Raw genomic sequence first — 16,398 nt, forward strand, 5'->3', positions numbered from 1 at the left:
TCACTTTTGCCCTTTTTCCTGCTCGGATGGGGTCATCGCTCTCTGCGGATGTTTGTTTGCCATCGCCATGGAAACTGGTGAGTGCGACTGTGAGTAAGTGGCCCCTTGTGCAAATGTGTGTGTGCTAGTATGATTAGACCGCAGTTGTAGTTCACAAATAATGACCTCACTTAGACACAGACCCCAAAATATCAAATCTGTCTTCCCCGTCAAATTGTGTAATGGATAGTCCCGGAAAACAAGCCAGCACTCCGGCCCCCTCAAAATGCGTGCGTGTGCTTGCATGTGAGAGAGAAGGAGCGCTTGACCAGAGACCAGTTCATTCTTTTTCGACAGCAGGGAAAAAAAAGTATAATTGATTTCAAATTTAATTCCCTAATAGTGCAATACTATGTTCATTGGAAACAAATTCCGAAACCAGGAGAAGAAGAAAAGGGTAAATGGAGTTCATGAGCTGACAACGGAATTCAGTGTTCGTGGAGTGTGCCGTCTGTGCTGCATTGTACTGGCTCATCATTGATAAAAATGTCTCTCTGCGTGAAAATGTGCAGCGCCAAATGCAAACTCAATTCGTGCAATTCAAAGTTTGAAGGGAAAATTATGACTATGACTAACTAGAAGTCGCCTTTTTTTGTTTAACTTTTTATTTATTTTTTCAGAAAAAAAACCCGGCCTCAAAAATATAAACTCTTCCAGGAGACAAATAAAGTAGGGGCCCTCACATTGAAAGCAATTTTTGGCATGACCATACACCTACACGCCCTTAAATTGTATCACAGCTGCTTGTGCACCAATCACTGGGATTGCTCAGTTATTTTGGTGCATACTATAATGACTTGAACATTAAATCTACTTCCTGGTTAAAGTAGAATTTTTGCTGCAAGTGCAAATAGACAGGACAGTTTGTACTGTCCAAATATAGTCAGTAACAAACAGGAAGGTGTTTGCGGAAAACATCAGTGATAGTCTTACTAGCAGAACAGTGGAGTCTATGTAAAAGGAGCAGTGGCCTTTGAAAGTCTCTTCAAACCAGACGTTGATGTCAACAGGCGCTTTGAAAAAGTCATATAAGTCACACAAAAGCTAATTCAGCACTCAGCTCCTCATTGTGCCACGTATCCATGGAGCTGCAATGATCGTTTGGCTATTCACGCTGTGGTTGATCGTAAAGCTGGTGACTTTGTGTGCATATGGGCCAGGCCAGAAAATGAAAAGAATGAATTGTTTTATCCACTTGGTGTTTTACAGTCCTTGCAGGTTGGTCTAATTTTTATTGACTTCTTTTTAGTCTTCACATTTTTGAATTAGTGTCCACATTTTTGCGTGCTTTGCTTGTATGACATCATTTTGTGATATTTCTAGTAACAAATTAAAACATTTTCTCATTTATTGGGTTTGAGGCATTGCAGGCCATTTTTTTTTGGCATTGTGGCGGTTTTGAGATGCAAAATTATCCTTTTGTGGCTTTGACAACCACTCATGGAACACAAACATATCCACATTTCTTTGACTCTCATGTCAAAGTCTTAACCAAAGAGTCCCCAACATGGATTTGATTAACTCTGAAAATGTCACATCTGCTTTAACCATTGATGATGACATTGGATATGCTCTCTCTATATATCTATAGTATATGAGTCATCTCACAGTGACATAATTATAACATGCCATGCACTTCAAGGAAAAAAATATTGGCAGCAAATGAGAACAATTTCAATGTGTTGCCTCGTCAGTCCTGCATAGTGCCTAAATGAGTAGATGCAATGAGTGCCCTCGTGTCAGTTGAGTTCAACTTGAGCATCTGATGAGATGATGACCAGGCAGAGACTTCCTGTCGTCACTTCCACAACTCATTAAGTCTCAATCAATGGAGGAAATGAAGCAATAACTCTGATGTCTTTGCAGATCCAAACGCACACGCTGCTCCATCACTTGTCTGTCTGCTGTCAACATTTGAGCCACAAGGCCAAGGTAGACTCCTTCCACACAATGTTTGACTGCATTCTCCTTGCTTTGTTTTTTTGGTCCCCGGGAATGCGACAACGTCTCATTGCATTAAACATGTGCATCCGACTAAATGCCTGCTTAATCCTCAAAAATGGATTAGTGGTGATTGAGGATCACTTCCACGCTAGTGTGAAAGTAGACAGGCTGTTAAGAATGGCTGGAGTGACAGCTCTCGCAGTATTTAGGTGTACACATGGATGTGTATTTGGATATCCACACTAGGTGGTGTAATACGTGGGCCTGTTCAAGCCTCCAGGCTTAAAGTTATCAGGGCAACAACCCACCACATGAGTCATAGAAGCTGAAAACCTGCTGGTATTCTTCTGTTTACATAAAATGGAACACTGGGGGTTTTCAGCATATTTTGTAATTAATAAGTAATTTCTTTATAAGTGAAGAAATAGATGTTATTTTATAGAGGAGGATCATTTCTGCTAATTTTCTGAGAAGTCTCCACACCACTATGGCTTTTTGTTCTTGGAGAAAAACAAATGCAAGTCATGAACTTTATGTTTTTCATTCCAGTGAATGGATGCCAGGATGCATTTAGTCTTGGTTCTCCTCTCTTGGGGTTTGTTTTTGTCACAAGGGTCATGGAGGGGATGAATGACTTCATCACTGTATGGGATTACTTAAGTGTAGGGGTGGACAGATGATTCATTAAGCAAACTTTTCAAAAGGTTTGCACAGCGGAGGCCGCATTTTGCTGCATGCATCTAGTTTGACGTCATTGGGATTTATTTTAAGTTGACATGAAGCAGTGATTTTGATCATCTCCAGCCTGTGATTAGGTATCTGGGGGAGACAGACCGAGCTTTATCAGTGAGTCACGTCTGTCACCAACTCCGTCCTGCTGTAGTTGTCCTGGTGTTTTGTGTTTGTGTCAGTCAAATGAGAGCAATGCTCGGACTTTTATAGTTTAGACCGGACTGACTGGCAGGATCCCAAAATTTGGGGACAGCCACACAGTCATTAAAAATGCTCTATTAAAGTAACGAGAAAATGCCTTAGCATATAACGGGATAGGCTCAGAAAGCATTCCAGCTGTTTAAAATAAAACTTGTCACCCTTCTTTCATCAGTAACATTAAGAGAAGGATGTGGGGCACATATAATGTGAAAATTCACAGCCACGTACTTGAGCTTGAGAATTTCTACCATTTTTTTTAAAAAACGATTGCAGCGCATGGTGATGTCATCATTCATGATGAGGTAGAAAATGTTTCCCATCTGTTCAGTAATTTTAAGACCAACACAATTTAACGTTTCAGTTGTTGAAATATGGGTCAACACCCACTCATTGTTTTTCCATTTGTTGAACAGGCTGTAATAAAAAGTGAAAATAAATCAATTGCTTTATCATGATGTGCAGTAAAATGTAATTGGAAGTTCCTTAGTCAATGTACTTAAAGAGTGAAATCTGGATTAAATAGTTATAGTGATTCCTACGGGCCATGCAACCTTATTTTAGGACTTATTTAAAAATGCATGATAGACTCACAACTTATTTGCACACTCTCCGCCAAGAGATTCATGCTGCTTTAGCAGAGGCAAAACTGTTACATGTGTTTAAAAAAAAAAAAAAGTCCAAACAAGTTTTAGGTGTGGCTAAAGCCTGCCACTTTTATTTTAAGTAAAAGTTATGACTCAAAACAGTGAAGCGGAAATATTAAGATAAAAAGGCTGGCCTTGGTCCATGACTGGCAGGTACTAAAAACAACTGCTGGTTCCATGCAGTGCATGAGAAATTCTGTATTGCGCAATCTTTTTACTATTGCTTTCTGAAATACAAGTTCTGAAACATCTTACTTAACATGAATTGGAAGAGCAGGTTTTAGAGCTTAGAAATCATTTTAAGACATTTATTCAAAGCACATTTGGCATTGTTGTAGATTGAGTAAGGTTACTGGCAATGTTTCACCCTGGCAGGTTTAGAACCAGTTCATCGATAGGTGCAATTACTTCCTTTTTAAGATACCAGAAAAACAGAGCCTCGTTGACAGTTAAACTGAGTGCTGTTAGTTATGTAATCCCCAAACAAATCTGTTTTGCACAAGAACTTAATGCTTATGTAGTGTGCTAAAATAAGACAATGCAGCACATTAAGCCATGTCAAAGTGAGAATATAGTAAATGTGGCCAATCCCCTAAGGAAACTGCATGAAATTATAGTTTGTCTTAAAAGTGTAACAAAATAAAGAAGTGGCTTGCTTAAAGATGAATCAAAATTTTGATTAAACATCACATATGCTCAATTAACTCCGAGTGACCCTTGATGCTGACTTGCGATGTGACAGAGGATCATTTATATTTAAATATTGATCTTTGGCAAATTTGTCACCTGAGGGGCCATCCGAGTCTAATATGTGTCTTTTGCAAACAACTTTACAGTAAGTCAGTCAACTGCAGAAGGCTGTGCGGTCTGCGGCTGGACGGCATCATAATCCCCGACCTCTAAGTATAGTTGCCCGGAGACAGTTGTGGGCTATGTGAGGTTGTGTCAGTAAGAGATGTAAAGAGAGCGAGGATTGTGGAATGTGGAAGAGTGTCTAGGCTTTGAATTGATCAAAGAAAATGAGCAAAGGGGGGTGTAAAAAGTGCAGAGCGGGAGAGAGCGAACGAGAGAGGAGGTGGAGGAGGCAAGGGTGGAGCAGGAAGGGCGATTATTGTGTCAGCCTGCTTCTGATTGGTCGTGTTTGGCTGTGTGTGTGTGTTTGCACACGGATGTGTGTGCATGTGCGTGTGTGTGAGAGCCACTGGGCGGGGGATTAAGCCTGCATCACGTGGTTCCTTTAGCTTCTTTTACACACATACCGTCATTTGCAGAGGGCACACACACACAAACTGATCCTCTCACATATAGACTCACAGCTGTTGATTCATCTCTCCCTGATGAACGGCGAGGAGCAAAGAAGCCCTGCAGGGAGCTGAAGGAGAAAGCAGCTCTGCCGTTTGCCCCATCGCGACTCCACTTGAGAGCAGCTACATGGAGGATCTAGATTGACAAGTGCACTGATTTGTTTTTACGATCGCTTCCTGGTGTTCCCTTAGGTCATTCTGCTCTTGCTCTCTCTCTCTCTCACACAGCTCTCTTGCTTTTCTTATTTTCTGAATCTGTGGGAGTTGATGCAAGATTTCAGGCAGCAGGTTAGAGGACAAAAAGAGACATGTGCTTTTCTTTTGGTTTTGCCACCTACCACCACTGCTGCTTCTCTCCCATTCATTGACCAAGGAGGAAATAAAAGGTTGGTTGGGCTTGTATATTTACACCTGCTTTGGCTTTCCAAGTAGGCTGTCCTCAAACTGTCTGCTAGAGTTTATTTTACACAGCCACATTGTTGTTGAAACGTGTCTCGTGTTGTGTTGCACCGCAGCTGCACCTCCCAGTCATTCCATCCCTGTGACTGATTTTCAGTTTAAGGGGAATTCCACGCTAAGTTGGGTTGCTTGGGCCTTCAATGCCGCACTATAAACACACATGGTGCTAACTGTGCAGTGAGTGTGAGCGCCAGAGGAGATTAGCGCTACTTATTATCTCATGTGTGGAGTCTTTATGTGAAAGGCAACTCAGACGAGGTGACTTGGCCTCACTGCGGCACCAGAGCATTATTTTGTGAAATACAAATAAATGACTCCGAAAAGTTTATGCAAGTTGAAAAACAGACCTGCATGTTGTGTGCGGCTTTCAGTTGCTCCGATTTTGCCTCACTGCTAGCTCTGTCTTCCTTGTCATACTGGCTTGCTTAATCGTGGAAACACGCCCCCTCCTGTGTCTGCGTGTGTGTGTGTGCATGTGTGTATCGGACTGCAAGGCTATGTGTGGATTTTGCATGTGTGGATATAATTAGCTGCCCTAGAGATTCTTTCCTGGTATTGTTACTTTTGAGGTTGTAAAGTAACCCACAAGGCTGTCTATATTTAGAGGTGGCAGCCACACAAGCAGTTATAATTTGGTGTCTCCCCCAAGCATGAAAAAGTTATGCAGGTGGATGTTTATCAGTGGTATTGCCTCCACCAAGGCAGTGACAGTTCTAATTTAGCTCAGCATCACATTTGAAACCTTAAGACATTATCACGACCTGCCGATGTCTCATTTTTATTTAGTTTATTAATATTAATTCATTAAAACATCTGCTTATGAGGTGCCTTGCATTTGGCTGGCTGTCCAGGGTGTATCAAACTTTTCTCAAAATCAACTGAGATAAGCTCCAGGTGACCTTTGACCTCCACAAATTTTCTGCAAGTCAGTTGATGTGTGTTGAACGGGCGATGAATTTGATGTCACGTAACCCTTTCTAAATAACAATTGACCAACTCTTTCCAGTTCATCTCCACATTGTGATGGATTGTTCCATGAGGGAAGGTTTCCAAGAGCTCACAAAATTTACGCTCTTTTTTCCACCATGTGGAACCTAATCAGTATTGACTGTTGGCAAACGCAGGTACTAACACGTTCTGTTTCCAGCTGGTCTTCCAAATGTACCAACCTGATAACCATATGCTTGACAAAAAACACTGCGGGGCTCTCAGTTTCCCAGACATGACAAAACACACACACACACACACACGCACGTAGGCGTGATTACTGTTGACTGTTGTGCTATTGGGACCATGATTCAGCACAGTTCTCATCTTTTTGGTTGAAATGAAATGAACAAGATTTATATTCGTATGAATGATATTCACTTTGTTGGGACAAAATCGTAAATCAAACTTGCTCTTTTTAATAATTTTTAATACTTGATGGCCACTGGCCAATCCTTTGGTTGCTTTCACATTATGCCTGTAGTCATTATCTGTCCAAAACACTTCTGAATTATTCTGCTGCTTTTATCAGCAGTCACATGTTTTCTTTGGCAGCCATACTGGCCATGGAACAGTTGAGCAGCCAGTTGTCCCATTACTTTTGAGCCCTTAATAAATGGAAAGCATATTTGCAAACTGTTGTTAGTCCTACACCTAATTTGGATGTACACGCAAATATCCTCAAATTAAAGCTCAAAATCTGTCATTTTATTTTAAATACATTTTTATGATATTTAGAGCCCCAACAAAAAGAGAATGCATGGTTGCTTGATTCATGTGGAAGATGGAGTGATGTGTGTTGTCTGAGCTGCTGGCTCTGGACCAGCTCCAAATGTCAGTGGAGCACTGGTGCATGACGGGTGAACATTCCTGCTAATAAACAGTAAGCTGTTGTAATTGAGATCGAAGGGGAAGCTTATTTTGTAAACTAAATGAAAGATGGAATGCAGTCGCGCATCAATGTCACTCAAGTTTCATATTACAGTCAACAAGCGTAATACAACAGTGCCGCAGGTCTGACATGAAGATGTCTGTAAGAAGTCTTGTTTCATTTAATCGTTATTCTAGAAGCAGCAATTAGCGCTGGTGCTGCTGCCGAGCTGCTCTGGTCTTGTCAGCCCTAATTCGTTGGAGTGGAGTGGAAAACACTGATTCAATCACCAGCGTTATGTTAATTGGACTAATTCAAACTCATACGTGCAGAAAAAATCTGATCTCACTGTCCGCTCCCATCTGTTGCAAAGGTCCAGAAAAAATAAAAGCAGGAATTGTGACTAAGCGGGGTGAGGTGTGCAACACACCATTGTCACAGGTTTTCGAGGTCATGGTCACCTTGCCTGAGCCTGCAGATTCCTCTTGAATAAACACAGTCACAATGCAGCACTGTATTCCAACATCACATTTCATATGAACTCAACTTGTTACTCGGCATTGCATATGGCATCTGATTTATCGCTAACCTGTGTGAATATGACTGAATTTGTCATAAAATATTGATCAAGTTACTGCTGGATATATATATTTTTTCTCTTACAAGCATGTCATGTTAGAACGCCCCTCAATATGGCTAACCACCCCTTATGCTCCCGAACAGTCACGCTCTATCTGGGTGTGAACAGAGATGGGGTTCACGATGGGGACAACATTCTATTGACAGAGACCGAAAAGAGAATGTAAAACAAGGGGAGGGGGCAACTCATGCCGCTGGATTTATTACACAATCCTGCAACCCTGTGTGTGTGTGCGTGTGCTGTATTTGTTCCCACTCCTAGAGTTTAGGGGGCTTATTATATTTTGGTAAGGCTGCAGCTGTTGTATTTTTTGACATGCTGAATTCCAGGCATTTAGCAAATTCTTGGCATCCAGACAAATAACTCTTTGCCAGATATCATTTTTATGCACTTTACTGTTAGTGTGTGTCTTTTACTTTCTGGAGCTAATCCAATTAGGTTGATCTCTCATGTAAAATAACAACTTTAAATGTTGATGTGTCAAGTATTTGTTGTCGGTGGCACTAAGATTTTCTATGATTGTTCAAAAGACTCCCTTACAGGCAAGCAGGGGAGGCGAATTTAATATCAGGTTACATAACAGTCTTATCCATGCACGGTTTCCTTAGGAGGGAATGCGGTCAGCTTGTATTCATTTTGGTAAATTCTCATCCTCTGGATTCCTTCCCTAAATTTCTTCCTCTCATTCCTTCACCCTTTGAACCAACACCATCTGCTCGGGCTCACATTGGCCCCACCCCTCCCTAATACACAGGCGGCTTATCCTCAGCAACAACAGCCACTGATGCAAATTTGTATTTTCTCTCTGGTCCTCTTTCCATCAATTTCGCTTGCTAAGGAGGTAAATCCCAGCTACCCATCAGTTTATCTGTTGTTTTTTCCCATATGAAGGCAAAATTGTGCAATTTTCATTAGCATCCTTTGACCTGACAAACACTATTATTTACAGTAATTCAATGAACGTAATCTTTTTTAATTAACTGTAAAATTGTCGCAGCTGTCATCTGATATGAGAAAAAACAATAATTATAGAGAAAGAGCATACTCATTGCTGTGTTGATGTGTCCTGGTGAGTGTGACTCAATTTGTACGGTTTATATGGTCATAAGTGCAAGCTAATTAAATTGGAGTGCAGATTTGATTTAGTAGTGTCATGTGTAACTTCTTCAGGTTGTTAGAAGATGCCAAAAACAGGAACAAAAATAGTTTTGTTTTCATTTGAATCTCAGTTTCAGCTTGCTTTCAAATTGAAGGAGTTATTTGCAAAAATAGTTTTTACTGGGGGGCGTGTTGAGATTTGGATTGCCACAAGCCATGCTGTATGACAAAATGCCATTTTTATAGTTGGTATTGAATTTTTATGGACTGGATTTTTCGTCTAACCTCTTGACCTCTCGATATCTATCCTCAGGCGTGATTCAGAGCGGCAGCCATTCAGCAAAGAAGTGAAAGGCAACAGGGATGAGTGTGGACAGCCACCAGGGGGTTGTGACCACCCCTCCCACACCCAGTGGCAAGACCAAAGAGCGCTACTTTGATCGAGTCAATGTCAACGATCCAGAGTACCTCCGAGCCAGGAAAATGTCGCCTGACCTCCGACAGGACTTCAACGTTCTGGAACAGAAGAAACGGGTCACGCAGATATTACAAAGCCCTGTAAGTTCAAATAACCCGTTGTTTCCACTACTTCAGCACACTTGACACAACTCTTTTGTACCAATCAGGTATTTTGAAATGCATTCAAAACTGTACTACTTGCTGGCTTATGAGACAATTTAACTCCTCTTAGGCATTTTATAGTTGCTATTGTCAGTATACGATAAATCTCCCAAATTGATGCTGGGGTCTACAACCGACCAGAATGAAATGAAAAACCAGATGAATTCTTTCAAAACCCACACGCTAATAGTTTGGATAAGCACCTCCTATGGACTTTGCCCTCTTCTGAAACCCCATGCATAGCATATTCAGCTGTATTTTTTAGCAACTGGAAACGGAATGCCAGTGGCAAGCTAAAATCCTGAAAGAAGCACCATGTGCCACACCCTTTGCCTCCAGAATTCCTCAAATGCCCTTCAGGCCAGCAGCCCTCACGTTGGATCAGGTTTTGCTGTCGTCGGCATCCTAGTGAGAGCAGAGCATATTCTTGCCAATGCTCGTAATGCTGTTGTTTGCTTTTCTATCCCCGGCGGTCCAGGTTCGTGAGAATTATTTGAGTTGTGCCAGATAAACTTGAGATAAGTACTGGAGGTACAGTTTGTGATTTCGGAGCTCTTTAGCAATTATTTTGATGCACAAGGTTGTGTGAGGGCACAATTAAATGGTGCTGTGTACGTGAACAGTATACAAGGTATTGTCTTGTCTCTCTGTTGTCTCCAGATTGAATTGGCTCCAAGGCAAAAACCTTCATAGCAACACGATTTAAACACAGCTTGGTGTCGTGCTTGTGCATTGTGCTTTGTAATTTGCCCCTTGAACACTTCATATCACATTTTGTCAAGATGGTACAACAAACCTAACCTAACCTGTCATTTTAGCCCTAATAGGGTCTGGAATATTTGTTCAACACTGTTGACTCAAGGCTGATGTTCAACTGCTCTAGGTTGTATGCAACTTGAGTCACTCAGATGTGACGATGACGAATGATAAAAAAGGTCAATCAAAGTTTGGTCAGATGCTATCAAACTGAATTGCAGATTCGCGCTGACTTTTTAGTTTGGGTGTCAGCAGGATTGCTGAAACTATGGTGGAAAACAGCTCTGAAAAAAAAAGTGCATCACTTGTTCGCTTACAATTGCACATTTGAATTTCAGTCGATTGTACATTCCCCTCCAAAAATACAACCACAAACTAATAACATTCAGTGCTACAGTGACACTGACGTATATGGGACATTAGATATGGCCATTGAAATCCAATGCAAGGGCTAAAATTTGCCCTTGACCAAGATAACCATCAAGACCTATGACATTTGCACAGTACAGAGTGCCAAATGGATTAATAGTAAATATTGATGACATCATTTTTTTGGACAATTTTCTGCGACATGACACATCGACTGAATGGTTATGCACTTTACATATAGTCAGTTAATGTCTCTTTTGGAATAAGGCCCAAAAGTTCCAAAGTGTTGCTTTCTCAGTCTCTTAATCCAAGTCATCTTTTAGCAGCAATACAAAAACAACATCGTGTATGCGTCAGTAGCTCAGTGGCCTCCTTCTCACGACTTGTCTTCCTTTCGCAGTCTCTCCTCCTTTTTGTTTGTTTGGATTCCACTCTTCAAGGACTAGTGGAGTCGTAGATTACATGCTTCTGGTGCTCAGATTGCAGGTTGCGTTTAAAGTCAGACCAATATAGACCAGGCTTGGAGCAACTTAGCCGTATCTATCATGCAAGCGTGTTTACTTTTGGAAGTCTATAACATTGAATCCTTGACACTGTCTGGATTCATAGACATTGAAGATCCAACCCGCCATAACATTATGACCACATAACACAATAAAATGATAGCCAATACAAGAGCTCTATCAAATCTGCTTGTACAGATGATGTTTTTTTTATTTACACTGACATATTACGTAATTATCACAGTTAAAAGCGTGTATAAAATAATTTAGTTGCAATTGCCTCCCTGAGAGAAAATGTGTTTAGCTTCGATTGAACTTTTCTAGGACAATGAGATGCATACAGAAACTGGACTACCACTATCAAAAGCACACCTGACTGTGTGCACACATAGATTTAGATCACAGACGTGATCTGTGAGTTGAAGATAAACTAGAAAAGGTTGTGTACTTCAGATGATGTCACCACTGTGAAACTAAATGGGTGCTTAGAGAAGGAAACTAATCAACGTGTCCAGTTTTAGTGTGCGCTTTATTTATTTTTGCTAAATGGAGCAAAATAATTTATGACATTTTCTTGAGGGGGTTTGAGTTGTTTTTATTTGCCTGTTTTTTTTACATATATACAAAACTAAAATGGATTTGGATGCAAACCCTGGCAGCAGATTTGCAAAGCTAAATTTTTTGGGGGCTTCTGAAAATTTGTTTGCCGTGACTCATTCTGTCGTCTAAAAGGTCGAAAGATTAGAGCGCCTGAAATTGAATTTCAGACGCAGTTTCTCATGCTCCTTCTATTTTCTGCACCTTGTCATCTGACTTTCTGAATGCGTTCTCCACTCTCCTGCATTTTTTCCGTATGCGGAAACTTGACGTTACTCATCTCACGGTATTTTTATTATGAATTAAAGGAAGTGTGAATATTACTCGCTTCCTCTGCCACTTGTCAGCAAGCATGAGTAGATAATTGATGTGGTTTGGCAGCCTGTGCTGAAAACCGTCTTGCGTGAGGCTTCATATAACGGCTGCCCTCTATTAGGTTTCTTCTTCTCTTTTAAAGCCCCGATGGGCTCTTTGATAGAACATTAGTGGTTGAACTTCCTCCAGAGATTTCTTTTTGAAACCGCTCTTATTCCCACAGAGCCAGCTGTGTTTCACGAGTCGTTCCTCAGCATCTATTGGGTTATGAACTTAATGAAATTTCCTCATTGCCCGCACAGCATGAAGGGGTTGGATAATTTTGTGCAAAAGGCAAATTGATTTGGGAGTTAGGATGCATTTTAATAATTTCTTATCTCACTAGCTTCAAGAAGAAATGTATGACTGTAGAGATATCTACTCTGCACTTGTTAGTTGTTTTCGACACTTTTTGTGTACTGTATGGAAATTGGCTCAAAATATTATATTATATTTTTTTCTTTGAGTAGCATTTTGGAAAAGCTCAAAATAAAAATAAATTCTTTGAGGAGCATTTTTACATAGCAGTGATTTAATTTAAGGAGCTACTTTGCAATTTAAGTGACCTTTTTTCTGCAGGTTCAATTTGGGGACCTGAAGCAATAAAAATCTGACAATATTGCTGTATGGTGAATATTTTAGGATTTGAGTATCTGACAAAATGCTATCACATAATCAAATTATTTTCAGCTTGATAAACACGATATTTGATTTAAAAAAAAATATTTTTAGTGACATCAGCAATTATCTGGTTATGTAGCAGCAGCTCATGTATAGACATAGTGAGTGAAGCAACATGCTTTTAAAACAAGCCGCATGATATTTATAGACCAGGTCCTGTTCCACAGATGCACTCATTGAGGTTAAATTAGTATAATCGATTGCGTTGCCTGGCCTGCAGGCAGACGCTCTCCTGCTCTGCAACATTGTCACGTTGTTAGCTTGTGAGTAACGTTGTGCTCACAAAACAGGCTGTGTCTAAACAAGTTTTAGGAAATAGATTTGATGATATTTTTGTGGCTTTTGGAAATTATTTTCTTCAAATGTAGCTTATGCTACCCTACTGAAATCAATTGTACTATTAGGACTTATTAGGGAAGGAAAACTGATGCCAAATAATCAGTCAATGAGCAATGAGTGACCTTTTTTTATTTCATGTAATACATTTGTGCAAGTTTAGGATAAACTTCCATTTTGTGCTTTGGGAATAGCAGCCACAGATGTCACAAACCTCACCTGATGCTTTATTTTATGATTATTGCAAACCTCAGCAGCATAAACAACTTCTTTGTTGTTGTTTTTGTTGGTGCAGCAGCGGTCAGGGGGGTGGTCCAAATATTAATGATAGATCCACTTTCAGCCCTGGAATTAATCTGTTTGCATGATGCAGTCAAATCCCTGCTGTCATAATCTTTTTGAGAATTTAGTACTCACACAAACTGTTGAACAGATGCCTGCTAGTGTGTGTGTCATTCTAATGTGCGCATTTGTGTGCCTTTTGAAAGGCAGCTTTCGCTCTTCTTTTTATGAAGCTTGCTTGGATGGGAGGCGAAATAACTTTTAAAATCACCAGAACAGCCCAATTAGAGTCAACCCAATGCCCTGAGAATAAAACCAAAATACCAATCTCTGCAGCTGGGCTTTGATTCTGTCTTTCGAACACAAATGTGATGGCAAACGAGTCTCTTAAAAAGAACTCTCTGAAACACAACCCTGAACCGTTCACAGTCAGACATCCGCTTTGAGGCGGTCACCACAGCAACACTGCCACCAGGGACAGAGGAATGTTTGGTCATGGTTCAGACTCAGCAGTGCACCGGGACTCTCGGTGCTCCCATAGAGGGGGTTGCTCCAATTTTCACAAAACACCCTCACACGGGCCTGTTCTGTTGGCAGACCGCCCACGGATGAGCCTATGGTTGGCGTGTTGGAGGCAGCATCAAAGTGCAGGATTTTCTTTTCTGCAGACACAGTTCAGAGAAGTCGCAATCAAAACAGCAATACTCTTTTAGAGTATGCTTGTTACTAGACTGGAAATGGTTCCATGACCCATTTTGCTAATTATATAAAATATTTTACTGTATGTATAACCCACATTTTGCAATGCATTTTTAAGTACCTCAGGTATTTCTCACTGAGCCCAGGCAGAGGCTCAATCAGTGAGTTACGTAAACCTTGATTCTGATCCAGAAATGGAGTGCAACCTGATAGAATGAGAAGTGAAGGGAATCTTCTCTTCTAAATGTAAATGAATGGCAAATGTGCAATCCAGATCAATTTCGGACACTGAAAACATTGAGCGGTTCTCATTCTTTTCAAGTTACAGAATGCATTAAATTGATTTCAATTTTGATGACTCCAGTACTGTGTCTCTCACAAAACAAAATTGATCAAAACTGCAGCCGAACACTATATTCAGAACCCAATTAGTAGATAGTGTGTGGCTATTCTATTTCCCACACAGGATGAATATCATTCTATACGTATGTCCACCTTTCTATTTGTAATGTAGTCATCAACAAAAGCCTTGCTCGGTCTTTCATTTCATGACAAGTTTGGCTCAACTTTGGATGTTTGTATGGTTTCTCATGTTAATATGCTTTTCCACGGATTTAAGGGGTGACTCTGATCTGGATGTCAAGATTAGCCTCACAAACACAAAAGACGGCACATGCTGTTAGCTATTCAGCCTATGGAGTGTACTCTTGTTGATCAGCCAATCAGTTTCGTTGAGGCTGCCTTCCTGCTGACACCTAAGGAGCATGACTAATCTGTGATTAAGTGCTGCTTGTGTCCCACATCTTGTTCCCACAGTCATTCTTCCACTGTCTTCCCTACGTGTGCTCTAATCTGCCATGCCTCAAGATCTTTACACACAAGTGTGCACATGTGCCATCATTTATCCTGATGTCCTGAAAATTGAGCACATTGTCATCTAATATCTTCCTTTCCTGACTTCCATCCCCAGGCCTTCAAGGAGGAATTGGAAAGTTTGATCCAAGAGCAGCAATGCAAAGGGAACAACCCCGCTGGTCTGTTGGCCCTCAGACAGATTGCAGACTTCTTCATGGCGAGTTCAATGGCCGGTTACAACACTTCCCCACTAAGTGAGTATTCATTGCCATGTGACCTGTCACCGTGGTGACCAGTCAACAATATAACACACACCCAGAGTTAAAAAAAAAAAAAAGCATATTTAAAGACTTTCCCTTCTTGAAGGCTGATATGCTGATCTAGGCCCAGACACCGGAAGAGCCATGCATTTTTCTCTCACTTTAGATTCTCTTGGAGTTATGACTTGCAAACTACTTCCATTTGCACATGTGGAATGTGCAACTGAATGCTGGATCATATGTTAAAGGGATCAGAGCAGCTCAGTCTTTTAAGTTAGTATATCAAAGGCTGCAGCAGTAAATGAGCCAGTACATGCTGAGTATTTTCAGAATCGATTATTCCATCAATTAATTGGATACAATTTTATTTACATTAGACTGTGTTAAAAATATTTCCCCCGCAATTACAGTTTCTTAACCAATATTTTTTACTTGTATTATTTAGTGATCATAAAAGAACTAAACAACAGTTAAGCAATATCACACAAGATCGATCATTGTTTTCAAACGTAAAAGCAGATGTTTTCAAATGTCTTATTTTGATTAAACACAAAAGATAAATAAGTCTTCTTTCATGAAGGACTTCAGAAATCAGAGGATTATTACATTTGAGAGCCTGAAATCATAACATTTGTACAATCTTTTATAAAAAAAAGTCTCCAAGCGATTACTTGATTATTAAAATGCAAGGCGATTAATTAATCGATTAATTTTTATACCTCTATATCATTAAATAAAAGCATATTTCTTTATTGCATGCATTTTATTTTGTATTTTCCTGTTCAGGTTTGGGGATGGTCATACCCATTAACGACTTGTACAATGTGGAAGCGAGTGCCATGGTGAAAGGAGAGAAGCTGACACGCTGTAAACTGGCCAGCCTCTACAGACTGGTGGACTTGTTTAACTGGGCCCACTTTGCCAGCTCCTATATCACCGTAAGATTCCCTAAATTCATCATTTAGAGTACAGGTGGACAGGTCACTCTTTTTATTAAGTGTACTTGCACAATATATCATGAGATACAATGACACCCACAGTACTTTTTCATCACGACTCCATCTGTTGGGTCTATTGGTGCATTGTCCAATTCAAATAAAGTTCTCAATTTGTTCAGTCTTTTTACAGAGCCGCATCAAATTAGATGGTTGCTTTGCTGGTTTTGT

The 16,398-nt window shown here is 40.4% G+C and overlaps 1 protein-coding gene across 7 annotated transcripts in view; it reads left to right on the forward strand.

The window, feature by feature from the left end:
• Nucleotides 1-16,398, forward strand: part of add3a (adducin 3 (gamma) a) — a 38,555-nt gene that overhangs the window by 9,051 nt on the left and 13,106 nt on the right. For 2 of the 7 annotated variants that reach the window (XM_088373394.1, XM_088373395.1), the window contains exons 1-4: nucleotides 4,784-5,250; nucleotides 9,233-9,477; nucleotides 15,088-15,226; nucleotides 16,019-16,170. In XM_088373394.1, the coding sequence (XP_088229520.1) occupies nucleotides 9,283-9,477; nucleotides 15,088-15,226; nucleotides 16,019-16,170 (486 nt within the window). In that variant the 5' untranslated portion in view covers nucleotides 4,784-5,250; nucleotides 9,233-9,282. Of the gene's footprint in view, nucleotides 1-59; nucleotides 78-1,905; nucleotides 1,972-4,782; nucleotides 5,251-9,232; nucleotides 9,478-15,087; nucleotides 15,227-16,018; nucleotides 16,171-16,398 lie in introns of those variants that run through there. The other 5 variants (XM_088373392.1, XM_088373390.1, XM_088373389.1 and 2 more) reach the window with 5 other exon arrangements.

The sequence above is a fragment of the Syngnathus floridae genome, chromosome 4, assembly GCF_059516105.1.
Source record: "Syngnathus floridae isolate MCC-2025c chromosome 4, RoL_Sflo_1.0, whole genome shotgun sequence".
Lineage (NCBI taxonomy): Eukaryota > Metazoa > Chordata > Actinopteri > Syngnathiformes > Syngnathidae > Syngnathus > Syngnathus floridae.